Here is a 24,707-nt window from a genome sequence, read left to right as displayed (position 1 = left end):
GTCTCCTCTCCTCTTATCCAGGCTTGAAGTTTTGGTGGCAGTTTTCCTCCTATCACCAAAAATGTAAAACTCAACTCTTCTTGGTCACTATGGCGAAGACAGCCACCAATCATCACATCACCCATGAGACCCTCTCTATTTACAAGCAACAGATCTAGGAGGGCACCTTTCCCTTAGTATCTGTACCAAGCAGTTATCATCAAGGTGCTTCTGGAGTCTCCTGGACCTGTTTGTATCAGCTGTGTGATATTCCCAGTTAACATCTGGCAAGTTGATCTAGAGGTATCTCTTAGTTCCTTAAAGAACAATTTGTTGGTGTCATCAAATGTACCTCATTGTACCCAGCACCTCATGGAGCAGGCTGAAGGATCTCAATAGCATTCAGTCCCTCAAATTTTGGTGTGCTGTTCCGTAGCTTATCACTGGTGAGGCTGGTTTTATCCCTTTCCATGAAATCGTTTTGGTTGAGCATGACAGTCACCCATGGTGTTTTTGGTGTTTCTATTGTAAGGCTGAATCCTGGAGCTGTATTGTCTTGCTCTGGCAAGATCCATCTCCATGTGGTGTTTGTCAGACAAGAGGTATCTTGCTTCTGGTATTGGGATTGGTATGGGTGGGAGGTGGGTGGAGGGCTAGAGACGTTGTGGGTAAAAAAAGGTAGTTCTAAGAAAAGTTATTTCAAGGTCTGATCTTTCAACTAGGTTGTAATTATCCAGCATTTTCCAAGATATTTTCAGAAGGAGGAGAAATCTTATGATCTTGGGTGGGAAGCTTTTTTTTTTTTTCCTGTCAGTCTGCACGAAGTACATAAATACTCAGATACTATCGTTTCATCCTATCAAATTAAGGAAATTAGAGTGGGAGGATTAGAGAAATTTTTAATTACCTCTGGCTCTGCATCCAAGGATTTTTTCCATGATGAAGACAAATATGCTTTTCACCACCACCTCCATAGAGAAGCTCCAAGATCACAAGGAACTTCTCCGCTGAGCTTCAAACGGTGCAAACCCCATGGCTGTGGCCAGATCTGCTTGCTGCAGCTGAGGGGTTGACTCTTAATCTCTTCAGTTTAGGATCTTGGGTTGTTTTAGTTGTCTGCATGTAGAGAGGTTGGTACTGTGCAACTCTGCCCTGGGCTGTGCAACCCCTGCCTGCCTGCCCCTGGGGGGATGCTGCAGCTCAGGGACAGTCCGTGGGCACGCTGACAGCCTTGTTATAATTAAGGCCCTTATGTAGGGTATAGTGTGCTGCATATGTCCCTCCAGCACCTTCATCTGGCTATGTCCATAATGGCAATGCAGGGTGAGAACTGATCTGGGGAGTCTTTATGGTTCATTTCTTTCCCTGTCATCTCTAGTGTCAACCTTGTTTTTTCTTACTTTGTTTTAGGTACAGCTTCACAACATATTTATCTGCTCCTTTGGGGTTTGCTGTGCCTGGCTGTGGTTTAGGGTGGTTTTACATCTTACTTTTGATGGATCTCTGAGGTAAAAATATTTACTAATGCCATCTCTATCAGGGACTAATACAACCAGGTGCATTAATATGTCTTCTCTGCTCATTCTTTGTCCTTTGAATGAAATGTGAAAATCCACCCAAACTGACCCATGGTCTCTTGTTTTGTAGAGTATACATTTATAATTGGCTTGTGAGGTCAGTGTGTGTGTGATGTTTTCATGTTTTCCAGATTATGACAACCCCCCTAACAGCAGAGACTCTTTCTGTCTTGGGAAATGATCTTTGGAAGATGTCCTGAGCGCATATAAATAAGGTAGAGTTGGACATAGAAATGTGACCTTCCCTTCTTGGGCCAAACATCAAATGGCAAACAGGGAGTAAGAAGGGTGGCACATTAATTGAGTTATTTAAATGTATTTAGTGGGTGTTGCTGCTGGGTAGTGATGACATTATTGGGAACCTTTTGTTACAGGGAAAGATGAAAATAAAATTAATGGCTCCTGAAGGCAATTACTCTTAAAAATCACAGCTTGTTCCCTGTCTTGGGAGCTCAGTGGGATGATGGAGCCTTTGTATGGGGCCAGAAAGGCTGAACGTGAGAAGACCTGACGCTTGCTCCCATGCCAGCTTTCTCCCTGATAAATTCCACCAGCCCACTCACTCTTTGCTCTTTCCTCTGTTAGACCAAGAGAAGGTCACCCCTAGGCAGCTTGAGGGGTTCCCAGGACACCTACACACATGCAGGAGCCACCTCAGTAGTTCAAAACAGGGTTTACGTGGTCGTTTGTAGCTGCTGCTGCCAAGGGGTGGGCTGCAGCCTGCTGCTGGCAAAGAGCCTCTGGGGTGTGCAAGGCACAAAACCCCTCCTACTTCACCCCACTAAGCACAGGTCACTTCTAAAGGGTTTGTGAGTGCCCTTCAGTGCACTTCATACAGCTGAAACAGAAGTAACGATGGCTGGAGCCAGTCCTTCTAAATCCAACTTAAAATGGTATTTTACCTAAATTTCACCTAAGGTCACTTGAATTCCACTTAAATCCAGTTAGCTTTCTGCCTACTTCCATTCGTCATGATGGCACCTAGTTCAGATGATGTCTCCTTGCTAGAACTTCACTTTCCTTGTGCCTAAAGTCAGGAGTGGGAGAATGCTTGGAGCATCCTGCTCCAGCTGTTCCTCTCTAACTCAAGCTTTAGAGAGGTTCAGGGGGATGCCTCTAATGCTGAAAAGCCTAAAAAACTGCCACCTAAGTGTAATGTCTCTTCATATGGAGCTGACACCACCATCTCCCCCGAACATCATGCCCTATGGGTTAGATCCTGGTCGCAAGGTGGGAGACCTCTGCTCCAGGACTCTTTAACATGAAGAAATCTGACAGCTCTCAGCCCCAACCGCCGGTCAAGGGAAAACTGTGCTTCACCATTCCTAGTGTGGTCCTGGGAAGTCATAAACGCAAGGGTCATGGGGCTAAATAGGTGAGAGAAAAGCAGGAACCAGAATATGGCATGGGAATGGATAGGAGTTGCTATCACCTTTTTAACAGAAGTCAGCGATTTCCCTGGAGGGGTAAGGAGTGAATTCCAACAAGTGTTTCTTCCATTGGTTCCCTGCACAGTGATCGAGAAGGGGCAGCACCTAATGTGGCTGGTCTAAATTGCCCTCTGGAGGCACCTGAGCTCAGTGAATGGTGAACAGAGGGCAGCAGAGGATTAACTCCTTGTGGCCTGGATTAGACTCTGGAAACTGGGTCCCCACTGACTGTGTGGGAGCCTTGGTGTCCTGGTACAACTTGGCTGTACTTGGAGCTACCTTCTGACGTACCTCCATCCACCTGACGGTGGGACTAAATCTGTGGTCAAGGCTCCTTTTTAGGGGTGGAGGAGGAAGCACCCGTTTCACCATGAAGAATAACCTGGGGGGCAGGAAGCACCTCTGAACAGTTCTTCAGATATAAAGAAACCCAGCACTGATCTCACACTGCTTCTCCGATGGCTGAAACCTCACCCAGGCTTTAGGGGAGTGGGCCATCCCCTTTTCCTTCTGTTAGCAGCCTAAAACTCAGACACAAGCAGGCTTAAGGCAGACGCCCAGTCGGGGTGTAAACCACCTGGCTCTGCAGGGAGAAGAAAGCAGCAGCTGCATTTGGAAACTCCCTGCAACGAGCCTCTTTTTTCTCTGATGGGGGCACAAATAAAGAAAACACATTTTTGCATGCTTAATGGTTAAGCACTAAGTCTTTAACTAGCTCTTGTTTGAGACTGCCTGTGTGATTGTCCTATACTAAATTAGTAATCATTATGGACTTGTGAGTGATCACTTGGGACAGGGAGCCTCCTGTACCATTCAGGGCAGTTCCCAGGCAGTCATGAATGTCCTGTCTCCATACCCTGGTGCCTGAGGCTGTTGTGCATGGCAGGACCTTGGTTTGCAGCTCTTCCTTAGGCAGCATTTTCATTAAAAAGGGTGCAGGGTGACTCAGAAGAAAATCTGAGGTGGCCATGACCAAATGGCCTGAAAAATGTGGAAATTACAGATGGACATGTTATTCCCCAGTCCTCATTAGCTCTAGTGCATGGTGCCTTCAGCAACCTTGGCTCATTTGTGTCGCAGTTTGTGCCCTCTCAATTATCACACACACCCTGTACCGAAACCTGGAGTCTCTCTCGCTGCTCTCTGCTCCATTCTGCCTCATTTCCTTGTCCTACATACAAGCACCGTCAGTGAGGTCTCTTCCCTTTCGTAGATGTCTAGTCTCCACCGTTCACGAGCCATGTTAGGAAAGACCTCCCCGCTAGGCAGGTGAACATCACCTCTCTCGTGCACGTGGTTCCTGACTGGCTTCAGTCCAGGTTCAAACTAAAGGGGACGAAAATAAAATCGGTGGGCTGTTGTCAGAGCTGGAGAAGGGGCACTGGCTCACCTTGCTCTCTGCTCCTGCGCTGCTGAATGGCATTCCTGGACATTAATGAGCACAGGAGCAGTTCTGGCCACAGACAGTCCCAGAGCCACCCTGAGAGAGTGAAACCTGCTCTGGGCTTAATGAGGAGATGGGCTGGAAGCATCGCACTGTGGCTCGCTCATTAGCCTGCGATGGGGAGAGATAAAGCCAGAGATTCGCTTGGTTAATTCTGCAGCCAGAGTCATTGCAGGGTTTCTGAAGAGAAGGAAAGGATCTGAGAAATACAAATAAATTGGATTGATGCAGTTAGTCAAGGGCATGTTACGGAATCATTTGATGCTTTCCCTGGAATTATCTTTTAGAAGAAAAAGACTTTGGGCAATTACAAGACTGACAGACAAAGAGTAAGTGGCTGCATCTCCACTGTTGGCTGCTCACTCTGGCACAATGACACCACATCAGCTGCTTTCCTTCCCCTTCTCCTTCTCCTTACCTTTCCCCTTCCACTTCCCCTTCCCCTTTCCCTTCTTCCTCTTCCCCTTCCACTTCCCCTTCCCCTTCCCTAGGGGCACACAATCCTGGGTGGGGATCTGCTGAGCAGTAAAGCCTGCAATGGAAGAGTCTTTCCTGACACCCTGCCCTTTGACAACATCTAAGCAAAGGAATTCTGAAATAGAAAAGAGAAAGAGAGCTTCAACTCAGAAGGGAGTATTAAGAGACAAGGTCCCTACTTCTGCTGCATGAGAGCATCAGTGCCCCTCTACCGATGTCTGAGCACAGTCCTGAGCTGGACTTGGGTCGTCTGTCCCTCGCAGTTAATGAGAAGGACTCCTCCAATTACTGCCCCTAATGCATGCTGCTGAATGGAGAGCTCTGGCCTTCACGTTTACATGCATTGCAAGATCAGCTTGCTCTGCTCCTCATCTGAGCTAATTTCTCTGCCGTGGAGATACTCCAACTTTTCCCCCTATTAGGTTCTCTTTGGTGCATCACCAGCTGCCGAGGGCAGAGACTGATGTTCATTGCTGAAGAATTTCCTCGATGGCCTAATTAAAAATGAAGAGCTCACTTGATTAGACAAATAATTAATAAAGCCTGAGCCTCTGCTCTGGTGAAAAGTTGCCCAGAACATCTGTGAAGAGGAGAGCAATGATGGTTTGGGGAGCAGAGCGGGTGTCCCCAGCCCAGCCCACCTGAGCTCTCCTGCACACATTCTGGTGGGAGCCTTCCTCCCTCCCGCTCAGAACCTGTCCACTTCAAATATAGACAGAAATTCAGGGAGAAAAAAAAGTATTTAATTGAGAATAATCTGTTATTAAAAATGTTTCTTGTCTGTTGCTTCTGCCTGTCCTATGAGTAGTTTCCTTCCCTTAATTCCTTACTTTCGGAGTCACCTGGATAGCAGGAGGTTGAGGAGGCAGAGGATGCTCTATGTCTGGACTTCTGATGCCAAATAACACAGCAGGCTTACAGGAGACACAAAATATGCCATGGAAAAAAAGTTGCACTCAAAGGGTGGTCACCAACAGATGAGACCCCCGTGGCTGTCTGCTCTGGAAGCAGCTCTGTGGGGCTCTCTCCTTCCCCGTTCACCTCCAGACCATTTGGAGGATGGAGCTGAGAAGATGCTTTTGCAGACAACGCCAAGGTGAAAGGGATGGCAGGCTGGGATCTGGGCTGGATGCAGGCATTTGGGTGCCACCAAGGTTTAGGGGTGTATGCAGACGTATACCGACAATACTGGAGTAATAACAAGACATCAACTGAGCAAAATTGATGTGCACTTATGAAATGTTTTGATTTAACGCTCATCTTCCTAGAGAAACACATTTTGGCCACAGATCTCCACCCAGTTTTGTTTGTGACCCACAGCATCACCTGCAAAGAGCACAGTGTGAAGGCAAGCTGTGCAACCGCCGGACGCAAGCCTCGTGCCTCCCTTTTTTGTGCAAAAATCTGCTCTCTAGTCACTCCTGTGGCAGTAATAATAATTGCCAATACCGCCAAGAATTTGCATTTCTGGTTATCTTAAAGCTTGGCATTTCAAATGAGAGACTTCACGGAGCTAATTAGCACACGGGCTGATTAAATGCTAAAAAAACGCTCTAGGTAGACGGAGCATCCAGGCTGTTAACCCATTTCCCAAAGGCAAATGCATCTCTGCCTCTTTAAGCTTTACCCAGGGCGATCTGAATCCTTGAATCCACTTGGGAACGCAGTTCATACCATCGACCAGATTTTGCCTGTGTGCTGGGGGGCCCAGACGCTGCGTTATGGGGTGGTGGCGGCACATCCCCATAACCACACCAGTGCCTGCCCACGCAGACTCCGTGCTGGCAAAACCGATGCAGTGAGCCAGGCTCAGCCCGTGTCTGCAGAGACCGAGAGGAAACCTGAGGGGAGCAGGAGCAGCTCTGTGCTCACACTCGCAGCTGACTCTTCCTCAGAACTTAAGGAGCTAGCTGTGGCTTTTCTGTGGAAGTTAATGAATGATAGTAAATAATATTTCTTTGTGCTAGGAGTGAATAGTGCCCTCTATTTGGACATCGCTGTGTGATAACGCTTTGTATTTAACTCAGCTTCGCAGCAGAAGCGCACTGAATAATTCATTGCAAGTAAATTATCTGAAGAATACAGCCCTTTTTTGCCATTTGCCAGCCCAGCCTGCTTCCTTTGATGCCCTTTTCCGCAGCCAGCAGTGTCTCTTCAGCAATTTGGGCAGCCGACACTCAGTGCACGGCTTTTGTTAATTGTGAGTGCGTGCCTGCATGTGCCGGGGGGGGCAGGAGGAGGGTGACGGCCTCTTTGTCTTGCTAACGGGATGAGCAAAGCTGTGAGCGGGAGAGATGGCAATAAGTAATGCTGAGCATGTTCTTCACCTATGAATATACAGAGTACACACGTGTGCACATGCGTGTCTAGCTTTTCATACGCACTGCTGTTCAGAGGGCACAGGTTCCCAGTAAATCCCACGGTGAGTCTACACAGAAGGGATGCAGATGACACCCTTTGGGGCTGATTTAGGTGCTCAATGTTACCTATAAAACCCATCTACTCCATATTCAGACAAATAAAATCTTCTTGTACACAGCCACGGCCAGTAAAAACTCCGTGCTGAAAAGCAGAGGGATGTCCCCAGGCTGTCCCCAAGGAGGGAGGCAGAGCTGGTGTCATCTCCAGCCCCAAGGCTCCCATGGATGTCCCATGGATGCTCCCACCAAGTGGGCAGCCCTGTCGTCATGTTCCTGATTCCCACCTCTAGAAAGAGTTGCTACTCCTGGGAATTTTGCCAAAAAGCTTTAATTTCATCAGCACTTGATGTTTCTGGCAATGGAGCCCCCAGGTCTGGTGGCACGGGGCAGCCTCTCTAGAGTGGCTCCACATGGGGCCCATCAGAGCTGCACTGAACATGGAAATTCCCCCGCTAGCAGCACTGGGCATGTGGCAATATGTTATTAAATCTCAAGTTTGAGTCTTATGGAAAATGAATGCACGACAGAAAATCATGAGTTTTCCAAGCTTTCCACACAAAAGTTCTGCTTGCTGATTTTTGTCGTTTTGTCTATTTATTTTAAAGAATAAGGGCACCTTTATAAAAAGGAAGCATTTTTCTGTTTAAAAATATCAGTCTATTTTTTTTTTCCTTTGGAAATAGCTAAGTTGACAGAAAAAGAAACCTTAGATGCATGTTTTCAGCTGTTCCTTGTAATCAATAACACCCACTTAAAAAGAGCTGAAATTAAGCATCAGCAAGGGAACAGGCTGAATCTGTCACATTTGTGCTGACCTATTTAGTAGTCACATTTGCTAAGGGGAAAATGAATCAAAGCAATCCAGTCTCCCGACCCGAACCTGATGCATTACCTTGGGTTGGTTGGGTGTTCATACCAATGCCCTCCAAGCACCGTGTGAGGACAGCACTCAGATGCCTTGGCTAGGGTCCTGCTGTCAGTGGGGACATGATTTTCAGGAGATGTAAGAGCTGGGGACATGATGCATGGGGACGTGATGCTCAGGAGATGCTGAGAACTGAGTTTCTCTATCCTGGGAATAAGTCTCCTAAACCTGCTCCTTCCTGAGGTTCCTTCAATAGACCTGTGTAGGATGTGAGATGTTTTAATTTTGGTTTGACTTGCAAATGTATGGAGATTCATGGTAAAATGGGTGTGCTTCTCCCAGTGGATCTGCCTGCTGAAACCGAACCCTGAACCACTGTGTATGGCACACGCAGCCACGTCGTGGAGCTGAGCTCTTCTGGTGCCACCTGGGTAGAAGATGGAAGAAGTGGACAACGGATAGAAATAAAATAGCAGGGGGCTTTTAATAACAAAGGACTGTGAATTCTTTCAGAGAAGATGACACGTGTGGTGTCTGAACTACTTTGTCTCTGGAAAAGCAAGAAGTGTTGGGGGCTTACTGCTGTGGTGGTTTACACCACTGTCACTGATAACTCCAGGTATGATAGACACTGTCCCCTAGGAGACAAATGATCCACACTCCATGAGACAGTTTCTCCCTAAAAAACAAAAGGTGGGATCAATTTTCTCCCACAGATTGGGCATATTCTTTATTCATGATTTTAGGACAGTAATGAATCATTCCTCCTGTAGCCAGCGCCTGCATTGCCGATACACGCATGGAGAGAAGAAAGTGTCTGTGGAGCTATTCAGGGAGAGCGTGTCTACTGAATTTAGATGTCTAAATATAGGCAGAGAGGATCTCCCTATGGACTCCCTGTAGGGCATCTGCTTCTTCCTGCTGACTACACTGGAATCGCAGGCACTTTCCCGAGGGGAATGCTGCATTAATACTGGAAATGTACATGAGCAGTGACTGCCCAGGGTATAAAATGTTCCCCTTACATCTCTGACCTGCTCAGGAAGCATGTCCTCTCCCTGTCATCTGCGGGCAGTGTTTCACAGCCCAGACCTGAGGAGCAGAGAGGCGCCAGCCCCATGTATGGGAACTCTGGAGCCAGTTCCATGTCTCCTTTTCTTTGCAACCTCAGCTGGAACTGCCAGCAGTCATAGGGCCAGGCCTGTGGGGGTCACAGAATTACATTACAGAATGGTTCAGGTAGGAAGAAACCTCTTGAAGTCATCTGGTGCCACCCCTGCTCAAGCAGGGACACCCAGAGCAGGCCGCCCAGGACCACGTCCAGGTGGCTTTTGGAGATCCCCAAGGAGGAGACCCCACAGCCTCTCTGGGCAGCCTGTGCCAGGGCTCCGTCACCCGCCCAGCACAGAAGTGCTGCCTGGTGCTCAGAGGGAGCCTCCTGGGTGCCCGGCTGTGCCCATGGCCTCCTGTCCTGGCACTGGGCACCGCTGAGCAGAGCCTGGCTCCGGCCTCTCTGCACCCTCCCTTCAGGGATTGAGGGACACGGATGAGATCCCCCTGAGCCTCCTCTTCTCCAGGCTGAGCAGCCCCAGCTCTCCCAGCCTCTGCTCACAGCCGAGATGCTCCAGTGCCCTCATTATCCTGGTGGATGATTTGTAGGCTGTGGATCTGCTAGGGTGTGTGGATGAAACACAAAATGCAACAGAGCCTGTAAAAACCATCCTGGGTCAGGAAGGACGGGGCAGTACCTGTGGGCTGGGATGAGACAAGCTGAGCTGGGTGAAACACCAGCAAATGAAAATTCAGTCATCATGTGAAATGGTGGTTTCACATAATTGGTGTCCACAGCAGGGACAATGTCAGCCCAGATTTCCAGTGGCAGCAAAATGGCATGGACACCCAAGTACCAGACAGCTACAAAAAAGTTCATTAAAACACTAAGTAAAGAAGGGAGAATGCACCTCATACTTAGAAATCAAGACAAATCACGCTTTCTTTATAAGTTGAGGAGGTTTATTTTTTTTAATAACTGCACGTGAAGCAGGCTTGTGAAGTTAAGTGTTGACCACCACCATGTCACTGGAGGTCACCATCTCCCAAACATAATTTTGGGGGTACTATTACCCATAGCAGCCTCCCAGGCTAACCTTGGGCTACAGGTGGGTTTACGCCACCTCCCGCCTGACCTCCTCTCTCCCACCATGGTATGGCCTCAGCCTCTTCTCCCCGCATGGGCACAGGGAGCATGGGCAAGGACCTGCCCTGCCCAGGGCACCTTCCAGCCCCGCACACACACCGCCCATCTCTGGCACTGCTGTGCCGGAGGCAGAAGTTATTTGTTCAGTTCCTTGCACAGAGTTGTTGCATTAAACCCCATGCTTTGGCCGGCTCTGCTATATTTCAGGGCCTGATTCTGTGCCAGCCGTGGAAGAAAATCAGATTTGAGAGCATTCATCACTTTATGAGAGTCTATGAATTCCTAACAGAAAGCTAAGTAAATTCATATGCGGAGTGTATTAAAGCTATAAATATTTTGGAGTGATGGGCCCAGGCTAACAGCTCATTTTACAAGGGGAGCTGTTGTGCACCCACGTCGTGTGGGTCTCCTGACCACGTGGTGGGGTGGGAGTTTGTTCCCAGGGACCTGTTTGCAGACTTGTGGCTTTTACAGCCTTTTTGAAGGCGAGAAAAGTGAAGAATTTGCACAGTAAAAATTCCTGGCAAAGTCAGAGCCTACAGTTTCTGCGTAATAAACTCATTACTGTGCTGTTGAATTTACACACCTCAGACAACTATACTGTAAAGTCATATCCCAAGGTAAAAAAATGCAAAAAATTCAGACTTTGGCTTTGCTAAACAGTTTATTGGACAAATTCTTCATTTTTTAAATCTAGACAGGACGCAGAAGTACTGAATACTTTTTTTTAGTCCTTACCACACTGAAAAAATATTTTCAAAGGCTCTACTTTCCAAAATAATAGATAGATCTCTGTAACAGAAATTAAAATTGGAAATGGAAACTTGATAGGGAGCAATTTTTTCCAGCAACACAAGAGTAGCTGGTATGGTTTCTGATTTATTTAGAAAATAGGCATGTGACCACGTCCAGTCTAGCAAGAAATATAATCACATAAACAACCTTATTGGACTTCTCTGGGACTATTTACACATTTAAGCCAAGCCCAAGCCCAGGCATGTTGCTGAGGTTCACCTTGCAGGCTCCTTATTCTATCGCTACATGGAGAAGTACAACATCATTTGGATGCTCATACACGGACCGTTTTCCAGTGGGCAATGAAAACTTACCAAAATCCTTCAGTTCCCTCTGGCCTCAACTGCTCTGATCCATGGAGACCAAGTTCTGCTTGAAAAGGAGGCTTTGGGGCATGGAATTCTTTGGCTGCTTGCTCATCTTAGGTTCCTTGAGTCAAAGGTGTTTCTGGAAAAGGGACGGTGGTGTCGGACATGCGTTTCATAAGCAGCTGTGCCAATAAAGCACGCGACCACGTCCCTGCCTCCTTCCTGCCACCCCACCAAGCTGGCTCCCCTAGCTCTGCGAGGGGACAGCCCGTCTCGGTGCTTTCAGGGGTGTTTCAGACAAAGCTGGTTTGTTCAGGTAAAACACTTGCAGTAGGTAACTTGCATTTACAAAGCTGCTATTGCTTATTCTGAGGCCAGGGGTTCGCATGAAGGGCTCCCAGTAGCAAATAACGAGTGATCTCTTGGTGGATCCAGCTGGATCTGGAGGAGATCTTCTCTGCCCCACCTTAAGCTCTTTGGGAACAATTTATACCCCATCTTCTGTGAAAATTGTCCATGGGACACTTGACAATTAAAACAATTCCTTCTTGTTCAGCCCATTTGCTGACTACGACTAGGGTAGACACACACAGTGAACATCACCAGCAGCTGGTACTGCTCCTCTCTGCTGGTGAAGTTTGTGCTCACACGTGGAAAATGGGTCTCTCCAGTGGCTGGCATTAGCTGCTCAGTCTGAGGAGGAAGAGGAGGAGGAGGAGGAGGAGGAGGAGGAGGAGGAGGAGGAGGAGGAGGAGGAGGAGGCGGGGAGCCTTCCCTCTTCCTTCACGGGTAATATCAGAATTACAGCTGCCTTTGAGAGTGGTTTTGTAGCAGTTTGACAGAAACAGTTTGTGACAAGAGAATCAAGTGCAGAGAAATAATTTCTGCATTGAAAACACCTCTCTTACACAGGGTCACTGAATGGCTAAATTCTGAAATATTTAACTTAATACAGTTGGCAGTAGCTACCACACTACTTGTCCTCGAGGAACTGCTGACATTTACAGTGAAGCCATTAAGAAACCTCGACAAAATAAGGCCTACAGCAAACTTACTATTATGAAAAAAGAAAACACTACAGAGTGCGTTGTACATATTTATAAAACACAAGCGATGACCAAAACCTTTAGGCCCTCAGTGTGGCAGCCATGCCTTAACAGGAATGCTCAGCACCTTTAACCAAAAAGCATTCCCCTTTGGACCCTGGTGGATCAATTAGTTTGTCTCCACAGCGGCCTCCATACAGAGATGTTGTTAGCTATTGAGAGTAAGGGAAATCATTCCATGAATGACAGAAAGCTGCCTGGGTGCCCTTAGGTGTTACTTAGGGCTCGGTTTGGCCAGCAGACGTCCTGCTCCACCACCTTCTGCAGTTGGCAGGAGCGGAGGCCTCCTCCATGGGGATGTGGCCTTGCACAAATACCAAAGACGAGGCCTAGCGTGGGCGCTCGCTCCCCCCTCTTCCCACATCAGCCCTTGCTGAGGGAGGTTGGGTCCTCCTCTAGGTGATTCCTCAAACGCTGTGAGCACATCAGGTTGCCCTGGGGTGTCACTGAGGTTATCTCCCTATTTTATTCTGGTGTTTTGAGTCTGGGATAAAGGGAGATGTTAAATATTGAGGGAAAGCATGTATCATAGACATCCAGTCATCGTATAAAGACAACCTGAATATTGTACATAAGACTACAGCTTTTCCTCATTTTTTATAAATTTTTGAAGTTCTTTAAAAAACATCAGCATTGTCTATTACAAAAGGTTTTATTTAGGTGTCTGAGCCAGCTACCTTTTCCTCAATTTCCCATCCTGATGACTAGCAGTGACCTGCTGAGGTATTGCTATCTTTGCTACAGACATGAGCTAGGTGGAGTTGCAAGCCCTTGTCAGGAGTTTGGGTCAGAGACCTCCTGAGTTCCCTTCCAGCCTGAATTATCAGTGCCCCTACGTTTTTATGGATTAATATGAGTGTGTCTGGCTCTATCAGACTCTGGGTCTGGGGAACAGCAATGGGAACAGCCATCATTGTGCACAAACTGCCGTGTCCTGCTTAGGGTGAGGGGCGGTCTGGACTGGACATCAGGAAGAACTTCTTGATGGAGAGGGTGGTTAAGCATTGGAATGGGCTGCCCAGGGCAGTGTTGGAGTTCCCATCCCTGGAGTTGTTAAAGAGATGTGTGGACATAGCTCCACATAGACACAGGGCCACAGATTAGTGATGGGACTTTGCAGGTCAGGCTGATGGTTGTACTTGATGTTCCTGAAGGTCTTTTCCAACCTAGATGATTCTCTGATTCTAAGACTAGTCATGCAAATAGAAACAGGGAATAGAGGAGGCAAATAAGTCTGCCAAATGCCACAGAGTGGAATGGGAGCAAAGCTGGAAATGAATTGTAGACCACCAGACCCTGAAGCAACATTACATCTCTTCAACAAGGAAGGAGTTGGACCAGCAGGTATTAACAGAAACCTGGTGATTGGAGGCAGGGATAAAGGGACACCTTCAGTTTAAAGGCCACGCTTCAGCCCCGAGATCTGTAGTCTATTCTAGTTGAACTCTATAAACTGGTTTAAGCAGAGAATGGATGTTACATCTTCCCCCTTCCTGAACTGGGCTGTACTTGAGAGATAAAGCTTGCAGGGAAGAAGCAATATCATTTATGAGACTGACAAACAGATTTGAAAGAGCCCTTACCAAAAAATACCATGAAAATTCAGGCACATGGATCCTTTACTAGGGCTAAAAACAAAGTCAAATTTTTTTAATGCAGGTCAAGAACAAGTTGCCCTAAATTTATACTACATTAGTCTCTGAAACGACCCAAAAGGCAAGGTGGATAGTGCTTGTGAAACAGCTAGGATGCTCATCATTTACAAGCTCAAGAACCCCTGTGGGACAGAAAGTCCAGGCGAGAGAGGCCATTTGTCAGTTTGCTTCATTTTGTTCTTGACTGCCGTGAGTAGGGAGTCATTGCCGCTGTTTATTCCCTAAGTCAATTACTTTTCATTTGTTTATTTATTTTTCCATGAGGCATTGCTGCTCCAGGAAGGAAAACATTGTGGAAACGTCTCTCTGACCACTTGTCACTAAAACTCAGGCATCTCCCCCAAAGCAGCCCCCCTATACTGCCAGCTGGAGGCTGGTGGCTTGGGAAGACTCCTTGAAGCCTCCTGCAGAGACCGGGCAGGGTCCTGGGCATGGACTATTGTCACCCCTCAGGGCTGAGGGGCAAACCTTAGCCAGTCTTTCATGGGCATGTGTAAGCAGCGTCATTTAAAAAGTTTTCAGTTTTTCAACATTTTATTTTTAATATTCCCCCAAACCCAGCCCTCTGGGGTGCTCAGGGGAAGGAGCAGCAGGGACACCCCTGATACATTGATGTCTCCCCAGCAAGAGCACACCTGGAGCCACTGCATATTGGAGTCCTCAAGGGTGCATCTGACACTCTGCAAAGGTTCAGTACAATCCATTTCGGATCTTAACAGCATTTAATTCCTTTAGTAAGCACTGCAGACAGTGATCTTCTCCATTAGCACTCGTTTCTGTGCCTGTCACAGAACAAGCCTCACACAGCAGCAGGGTGTATGTCTTTCAAGACAGGAGTGCATTTTAAATCGTACTGGGTCCACATCCAGCTTGTTCACCATATGTTTAAATTTGAAAGCACTCTAGCTTTAGCTACAGCTCAAAAGCAGACACATAATTTGTTTCACATCGAGGCACTCTTGGATATGCTTTTACTTCAGACTAGCAGAGATAAACGACTCGCTGGAAGATATCATTTGTAGGACAGAACATTTATATTGTAGAGACTAGAGATTTTTCTAAGGCTTTATTATTGCTGCAATGAATCAGCATTTGCTACTTGATGTAATCTTGGCAGCATGGCAACATGCTTTTTGCCATTTCGAAAAGAAGTGCAGAGTAGCTGTTTTATTTCAAAATACCATCATTTTTTTTCTTTTAAAGGAGGTGCACATGTAGACCTATTACATGACAGGTCTCAGGATACACACAAAGGGTTTTACCTTTGGAAGGTGACTATTACAGATCAGATTCTGCATATTACCTTTTTATTAAAATAGCTAAATATGAAAAATGCAAAAAGGAGAATTTCCAGTAAAAAAAAATTGAGCTTGTAAACAATTATACATGCTGGTATACTACCAAGCGCATGATATTTTATTGCATTATGTAGGTCTCTACAAATGCCCTTCTGTTCACTGATATAACCATTTGCAGGATTAGAGCCCAAAATAGTAAGTCTCTGATTCTGTATTTTCAAGTTAACTCCCACCCTGAATCTGTTGGAGATAATCCATTCTGTCTGATACAGAGCTAGAAATCTTTTTACACTGATAATACCTGGAAATAGCTTAGAGCACTGGACAATGTTTGTATTTTTTTCAGAAATACTGAACGATTTAGGAGCAGAAGCACCTTTACCAGAGTGCAGTTGAATAGACCAGGATCTGAAACTCCACCAATGGCCAGAATTAACTGGAGTGGGGGATGAAAACGGAAAGCTAATTAATGAATTTATGCAATTTCAGATGAACTGTATGCATGCACACATGCACAGATGCTTAGTTTAGCACTGCTATTCCCTCTTGCCTTCTCGATAATCCTGCTGATGTTAAAGAATAAATCTTGCTCCCCTCTCTTACTTGCTCCCCACCCTAATAGCTGTTACCTGAAAATCTCTCTCTGCACCTCAATATTGTTCACATCATCCCCTCAGCTGAAAACACTACCCAGTCTCCAGGTGAAAATCAAAAGGGTAGGAATTCTTGCTTGAAAATTACCAAAATTTACAAAAGTTAACAGCATTGATGATACACATGGTATGAATGATGCCACCCAAAGGGGAGGAAAAATCCTGCAGTCCTTCTCCAGGCAAGATTTACAGTGGCATCACTGGGACTTCTGCTTCAGCGATAGCTTGTAGAACTATAAAAAACACCTAAAAAACATTACAAAGAATATAAACTGAATTTATGACTTAACAAATAATATTTAATATATAGCATTGAATGCATACACATCAGTACCAGTGCTGTAACAACAAAACAGAACTCATAAAATTAGCAGCAGTTTTTGCAAGTACAAAAATACACATTTTTTCAGAACATATATAATAGCAAAATTTATCAGGATATATTATACAAACTCAAAGCATTTAGATAATGCATTACTTTTAATATATTATATGATGTTTTAGATGCTGCATAATAAAATTACATGTGTTCTGCTTGCAATAATATATAATGCCATTTACAGCAATGTTAAACTATTCACAACTTAAACATGAACAGAACAGCCAACGAAGCACAATAAATGAAACACAGAGTTGGGAGGTGTTAGTTACAAGCTTCAGCATTTATCTTTACATATTTTTGAGCTTATTTTTTTTTTCTTTCTTTCGCAGTGTGAAAGAAATAACTACACCTATTGAACATACCTCAGAAACGTACAGAAAACAATACACTTATTCCTTGGAGGACAGTGAAGGTAATACCTATCAGTTTCAGAACAGTAGTATAATACCACAGTTATGGATTCTACACTGACTTTGCACGCTACATCAAAACCACAAAGGACCGGGACCCACATCTGCAAGGCTCAACACACAAGTGGTCAAGGGGAGAGTCCCAGCAGGAACCCTGCTGCCTCGAGAGGCTCACAGAACAGGTCCCTCCTCTTAGTTCCTGGGACCTCATCAGATTTTTCAGGAGGTTTCTGTTTGCTTGCTTTTAGCAATTTTTATTATTCTTACAATATTCTTGCAAAGCTTTATGTGCGAACATTAACAGTTTCCTAGAGAAAGAAAACTCACGAATTCAGGGACTGCTCAATTAAATTTGAACAGCCTGGATATTAAACTTAAAATGAACACACACTAACACCAAAGGCATTTTCTTTATGGTGTTTATTTTAAGCGTTAAGATTCCTCCGCAAAAAAGCTTTGGTCAGTCTCTTCAAACTTTGGATTGCTGTAATGCTCTCCTAGACCTCCTCTTTGATCTTGGATCATGAAGTCTCTCTTTTCCTGCGACTTTCAGAGGTAATGGCTGAATGTCAGGCTTAATCAAATAGCCGTCGACTCCTTCAGTAGGTTTCAGGGGTGCTGGCCTGCTGTTGGGCTCCACCAAGCCCCCCTCAGCCAGCGCCTCGGTAGGTTGTGGAGATGGTGGCACCCTGGTGGGTGTGACCAAATAGTCATCAGCCACGTCAGCGGCAGTCTCTTCGTGTTTCTTTACTGACTGAAAAGTGCTGATATCAAAAGGGGAGGAGGTTTCGGTTGGGGTAAACACAGATTGGTCTGAAAACTGAGAGAAAGCACTGTCCAGGGAGCTCATTGACGACACAGACGGAGATGTCCCAGGAGAAGACAGGCTAGAAGAGCTAAATCCTGAGCAAATATTTAATCCCTCAGGCGTTGGAGGCAGGAGGCAATGGGACAAGTCTTTCTTTTCAACATTTTGGTTTGTGTTGTCACTTTTACCAATGTTAATCCCTATAATCAGGCTCTGATTGATAAGCTTTTGCCCTTCCATCTGCAATGACCGAAGCTGACGGAGATAGTCTTCATCTTCGTGAGACAGGACAACGTCACAGCTGGCTTTGCGCGCTGCCTTCTCATGACTGTTGCCACTGTGGGTGAAGCTGGGGGCAAGGAGGCCGATTGCAGGCTCTGAGGAGCGCCTGTGTCTCCTCAAGGCTTTGAGAACACCTGAGGTAGCTGCTGAAGAGAAGCCCAATGCACTGGAGCAGAGAGACTCCTTCTCTGAGTTTTCTTGCGAGGAAAACTTACGGTGTACATCAACAGAAATCGTCAACTGTTTCGATTTGGTTTTACTTTGGATTTCATCCACCTCTGTCTGCTCCGAATCGCCGTCACTCAGGGTGAAGACAGACTCCCTGCTCCTGTTATCCTGATCTCGGTTCTTAATCCAGTCGCTGGAAGAGGAGTCGGCCTCATCGTTCGCCTCATTTTCCAGGCTGTCGTAGGAAGAGTCGTTCAGATGGAGGGAAGCCACATCTGCAAGGATAAACCAAGCGTTAGCATGGCAGTGACCAAACCACCCTGCTGACAGGCAGCTGCATTTTTTTTTTTTTGCTTTTACTTTTAGGGGCATTTGTCATTTAAAGTCTCTTCAAAGAGAAACGTCAGTAATTTCAGAAATAAATACTGTCTAAATTTGGAAAGGAAAAACTGAATGAGTGCTAAGTAGCAGATCAGTCAAGAAACACAGGATAATAGGACAAATAGGGGTGAAGTCTCTTTTTTTTTTGAGTACTTCAGCAGTAAATAATCCAGCTGTGAACATTAATTTATATACAGAGTATTAAATCAGCAATTTATTGAATGTTTCTTTTTGTTAGTGAAAACATCATTTAACCTTTCTTTCCCTCTTCTAGGAAGATGAAGAAAACAGGGCATACTTCATGCTTCTACGGTCTTCCAGAAATTACATTTTTAAGAACAACACTATGAAGAAAGTTCCAGTCTCTGTTTAAACAGTCACCACATTTCAACTGAGCTGTGCACACCTGCACCCTGCTCCATATATGCGGTAATTGGTGTCGCATTAAATCTCTTTTGCTCAGGGCTATGCTAAGCGGACTTATCTCACACTGCAGCAGAGCTCACGCATGGGCAGTTCCCGTGCCTCAGTGCCTGCCTGAAAACTTGCTCAGCTGCCATAACCCACCATGGGTCTGAGCTCTCAGTCCCAGCACAGCAAGATCAGAGAATTACAGAATGACTGAGGTTGGAGGGACTGTCAGAGGTCAGCTGGCAATCTGCTTCAACCCCTGCCCAAGCAGGGACACCCAGAGCAGGCTGCCCAGGACCACGTCCAGGCGGCTTTTGGAGAACCCCAAGGAGGAGACCCCACAGCCTCTCTGGGCAGCCTGTGCCAGGGCTCCGTCACCCGCCCAGCACAGAAGTGCTGCCTGGGGCTCAGAGGGAGCCTCCTGGGTGCCCGGCTGTGCCCATGGCCTCCTGTCCTGGCACTGGGCACCACTGAGCAGAGCCTGGCTCCGGCCTCTCTGCACCCTCCCTTCAGGGATTGAGGGACACGGATGAGACCCCCCTGAGCCTCCTCTTCTCCAGGCTGAGCAGCCCCAGCTCTCCCAGCCTCTGCTCACAGCAGAGATGCTCCAGTGCCTTCATCATCCTGGTGACCCCGTGTTGGGCTCTCTCCAGTATGCCCAGCTCCCTCTGGTACTGGGAAGCCAGGAACTGGACCCAGCACTGCAGGCGTGGCCTCACCAGTGCTCAGAAGGGAAAGATCACCTCCCTTGACCTGCTGGTGATATTTTGCCCGACACAGCCAAGAATACCATTAGCCTTCTTAGCAGCAAGGGCACACTGCTGGCTCATGTTCAGCTTGGTGTCCATCAGGACCCCCAAGGCCTTTTCTGCAGAGCTGCTTTCCAGCTCGGTGGCCCCCAGCACATACTGGTGCCTGGGGTTGTTCCTCTCCAGGTGCAGGACTCCACGCTTCTCCTTGTTGAACTTCACAAGGTTCTTGTAAGCCCACCTCTCCAGCCTGTCAAGGTCCCTCTGGATGGCAGCAAGGCCCTCTGGTGAGTCAGCCACTCCCCTCAGTTTCATGTCATCCACAAATTTACTGAGGGTGCACTCTACCCTATTGTCCAGATCACTAATGAAGATGTTAAACAAGGCTGGACCCAGTATTGACCCCTGGGGTGCTCCATTGATAACTGGAATGCAACCTGGCTGTTCAGCCCGATTCCACATTCTTCTACTCTTAGGGAGTAGAAATGCATTAAGAGTAGAAGTAGAAATGCAGCTTTAGAAATATATTAAGGGGAGACCTGAACTTCCAGTCAAAATCAATGCTATCACAGTGCTAGAGAAAAGAATATTAATGATATTCTGGAACATGCTGCATACCAGTCAACTACTCTGTTGGACATTTTCAGTCCCCAGTTCCATGACTTTTCTGTGCTAGGAGCAAAATCTGCCTGTCCCATTAAAAATCTGGAGAATCTCTCTCTTTTGATAATAAATAATGCTTTCAGCACTCATATAATGATGTGACAACTGTATTATAACCATTGTTGATCATTGGCTTTCTGATATTCTGAGAAGACATATGCTGGGACACAAATTATATATTTGAGATGAAACCCTCTCCAGATTTCTTTCTTCTTTCCTTCCTTTCTTCCTTCCCTCCTTTCTTCCTTTCTTCTTTCTTCACATCTTTTCTTCCTTTCTCCCTAACACCCCCCATTTTTTAAACATAGTAGCTCAGATGACTGGAATAGGAACAAGGGATTATTTGGGACAGCACTTAGAGGTGCTCTAGCTCTGTGGTAAACTGAATCACTGACTATCACCAATACTTTGGGTAAGGTGACAGAGACAACAGCAGTATCTGGGAAAGACATGTGAGTCAATCTTCTGTCTGGCTGTGTTTAGCTGATAGGATCAAAACATCATCTGCATTACCTGAGCCATTTTCTCTCTTGCATGTCATCAGTATTTCTCCAAAGAGGGAGTTAATCTCCTCTCCAAAAATCCTGCAGCAATTCTCAGTGAGGAACTGCACCAGACTAGAAATCTGCAACAAAGCAATGGCAGAGAGATGTCCTGTCACATCTTGCATTATCACATTCAGGGCAAACACACCGTGCAGAGGAAGAACACGAGCAACTGCCATCCATGAAGTGCGCTCTGTAAAACAGTCTCAGTGCAGAGGCTTACCCCAGACGACCTGCAGCAGGCCTCCCCATGGTGGGCCAGCCTGGGGCTCTTGCCATGAGCGATCCCCATGAGCTCTCCCAGCACACTGAGCCAGGGCACGAAGGGATGTGGCTCCACGGGGCGAACAGTGGGAGCCAGGGAGAGCAAGGCAGCATCTCCTGAGGCGTCATCCCATCTTTCCTGTTATTCCCTGTCTCTAGAGTTGTTTTTACCAAATGTTTGCCACATAACATCAAACTCCATCTTCTTCAGTAAAGGCAGATGACATTCATTCCCCACTGTCTCCTTCCCTGCTACCTTTTGCAATCCTCTCCCCCAACCATGCCCCTTTCTACCCTGGAATAGGGTCCAAATACTCCTGTCCTTCTTGCATACAGATTTGCCATTTTTGCTCTGTCCTGTTCAAGGCTACAACAACTGGAGATCTTTTTGGTGACAGAATTCCTCTGCTAATGCACTTCTCCCAGGCAGATTATGAGAATGAATCTATGAATGTTTCTGTAGCCCTGATAAAAGGACAGGGATCTGAAGAGGTACTAACTATTTTCACATTTGTGGTTATTTTTGTTTAGTACACTGCAGTCTCCCACCTTTTTTGTGAATTCACTTTCCATATCAGGAGTGGAGGAAACAGGAGGCCAGAGCAGGCTAGGTGCAATGCAGATAGCTAGATTAAATGCGTTCATCTGGTTCTCTTCAGATCGCATTTCTATACCATGTAGTACGCCAAAGATGTAACGTAAGAGAACAACGTTAGCTCTGGGGAGTTGCTCTATTAACCTGAAAGCATATACAAATGTAAGTCTTCAAATTAGTGACTGGAAAATACCAAAGCTTTGAAGATACCATTTTCCATAGATACACAGAAGTCAAGACAATGAAAATACAGGAACAGGGTAAGATGGCCCACTAATTGAAGCAGGTAGTGTGTTGATGGGGCGTTCTTGCTCAGCTGCTTGCCCTCATTATAGCACATCTCTAAGCAGTTTCCTGGGATGCCACGAAATACCCTAACAGATAATTAAAATTACAGTCTGTCAGGCTAACGAACCACATGCAATGTATGACACAAAACTGTGTTTCACCGAAGTTGCCTGATAGTTCACTATTCAATGTGAACTATCCGTTGTCACTACCTGCCATCGAGTTGCCACAGGCATGTATACACGTACAGAAGTATGCATGAGGTCAGCTAGTGTACAAAGCTCTGCTTCCCATGACAGAAACTTTGCCCACTTTCTGTTTTATATCACCTTCCAGTGTGTAGGATTCCCTTCTCACTATGCTCCAGTGTTTTATTTACAATTCCATCTTGGCTTCAAAACGGTCACTAAAATTTGAGATGAATGAGGGGGAAATATGAGGAACTGATTTCAGCTGCTCTGTCACCCAGCATGCACAGGTTCCCTGTGGATGACTCTGGCTTTGGTACCAGGCAGAAATCCAGATCTTGGACAGCATATTTATAAATATTATAAATATTTTTTTTCATAAAAAGATATTTCATTTATTTACTGGCATCCACACAAGGCAGAAAAGTGTGACAAAAGAGTCATAAATTTGCCCCATACAGGCTCTCCCTTAAATATAAATATATGTTTAAATGCTCCGTTATATGCAAAGATATTTTTAGCATCTATTTAAAGTTGTGGTTTTTTAATTGCAGGTTGTAAATTGAATGTTTGGGATTCTGCATTCTGGGATATAATTTTACAGGAAGAGAATACAGAGAATTTAAGTAACTCTACCTTTGGATGCTTTTTATCTTCTCTTCATTATTTCCTTGATCCATCACAGAGACCCACTTATCACAGAGCTGGGATGACAAAATGCTGCCTGGGATGTTGCGAAGAAAATCCTTATCCAGAGAAAAGAAGAAGAAAACGTGAACAGCTATTCTGGAGTGTGGGAGGAAACAGGAATAATCTACGCAGATACAGGAAGATGTATCAGTAGGACAGCACTAGCTGACAAGCGTCTTGATCCGCAAAAAAAACCATCAGAAAATCATCTGAGATAAAGACGTTCTTTGGATTATGCTAGAAGTGAAAATTTTCCTGACTTGTCCTCACCCTTTCCTATCAAAATAGAGGTATTTGGATGCTTCATCTGCTATTGTTGAACCAAAAAAAAAACCCACCTGCATTGGGGCCAGTTATTTTGATACTGTTTGTCTGCCTTTACTTATCACCTGAGTCCATCTGTAGCCCCTGTTTATCCTCCTCAGATGACAACCTTCAACACCACCAGACCACAAGAACTCCAAGGCATCTCTGCCTGCCTTGTCCTTTTTGATATGGAGTATTTGTACCAGTCCGGGATAGTCTTCCTGCTCCTGTCTCCAAATACCTCAACTACTGGCAGGCGAACTGTTGAAGCTTGGGAAGAAGCCCAAATCCCAGCTTCCCAAACACGTTAGGGTAAGAGAAGCTATGTTGCACATGAATAACACATTTGCTCTTATGTGGTGACTGCCCCCATGCTCTTATAGGTGTGCCCTAAAACCACCAGCAGACACGTAACAGTGTAAGTCTCACCCATGAAAACCTCTGATGTGGCAGCAAGAATGGTTTTCTGTGGTAAAACTATTCCCCCAAAGCAATGCTTGCTGGAGAATGGGTATTACAATTTCTTTTAAGCTAAAAACTATACATAAACAGATGTACTGTAATAAAATATGAAGAGAGATACGCTCCTTGTGACTGGTGTTCTGCTGAAGGTGTGCGATGCTTTTTGCACAAGCAACGTTGCTTTTAACATACGAGTTTGTAAGAAAAGATAATCCGTCGGAAAATTAACCCCAATATTTCAGGCAACACTATATGTTTGCAAGGGTCTGCGGTGTAAGATATTACTGATGAATAAAGAAACAGGTCTGCAAATTCGCCTTTCTAGTATTTCATTGACTTTAAGGAGAGATTAAGAGAGTTGCAGGACCAGGACGTAACTGAGACCTCAGGAAAGCTGGCAGCAAAACAAGCTGACCAGTCCTCTTCCCCATCCTAATCCAGTGGTAACTTCCTTTGGTGACCCTCACGTTAATGTGCCAGCCCATTCTTAATTCAGCCTAGCAACTCCCCTCTGGGCTTGTCCCTGGTGAAAAGCCCGACTTGTTTGTGCCCAAGATCTGTGCTGCTCTCACACAAAAAGGGAGAAAGGAACATTCTCCACATACCTTAAACAAAGATGCTGTCACAAATATGGATTCACAGGCTAAGTCCACTTCGGCGCCTGAATCAAGCTTCTCCTTGAGCTCTTTGCAGGTTTTTGCACTTCCAGAGCGTCTGAAAATACCCTCAGTAGAAGGACCTTCTTGGTAAAGGAGGGAAAGCATGTCCTAAACAAAATCAAAAGGCAGAGAGGCTTTCTCAGAGACATATTTTATTGTCCACTACCACTGAAGTGTGGTTTTACCACTTTTGTCACAGGCAAGAACCTCTGAGTCCTCAAAAAGCTCACAAGTTAAACGCAAGTCAAGGCT

General features: G+C 45.8%; 1 protein-coding gene across 2 annotated transcripts in view; it reads right to left on the bottom strand.

Moving 5' to 3' along the window:
- Positions 1–15,914: 15,914 nt before the first annotated feature.
- The window catches only part of ARHGAP20 (Rho GTPase activating protein 20), a 62,882-nt gene continuing 54,089 nt past the window's right edge, over positions 15,915–24,707 (bottom strand). For both annotated transcript variants that reach the window (XM_040544079.1, XM_040544080.1), the window contains 5 exons: positions 24,402–24,563; positions 22,975–23,084; positions 21,817–22,006; positions 20,972–21,083; positions 15,915–18,529 (listed from right to left, as the gene is read on the bottom strand). In XM_040544079.1, coding sequence (XP_040400013.1) covers positions 17,466–18,529; positions 20,972–21,083; positions 21,817–22,006; positions 22,975–23,084; positions 24,402–24,563 — 1,638 coding nt within the window. In that variant the 3' untranslated portion in view covers positions 15,915–17,465. The remainder of the gene's footprint in view (positions 18,530–20,971; positions 21,084–21,816; positions 22,007–22,974; positions 23,085–24,401; positions 24,564–24,707) is intronic.

Source organism: Cygnus olor, chromosome 1 (assembly GCF_009769625.2).
Source record: "Cygnus olor isolate bCygOlo1 chromosome 1, bCygOlo1.pri.v2, whole genome shotgun sequence".
Classification (NCBI taxonomy): domain Eukaryota; kingdom Metazoa; phylum Chordata; class Aves; order Anseriformes; family Anatidae; genus Cygnus; species Cygnus olor.
This window is presented reverse-complemented; position numbering and strand designations above follow the sequence as displayed.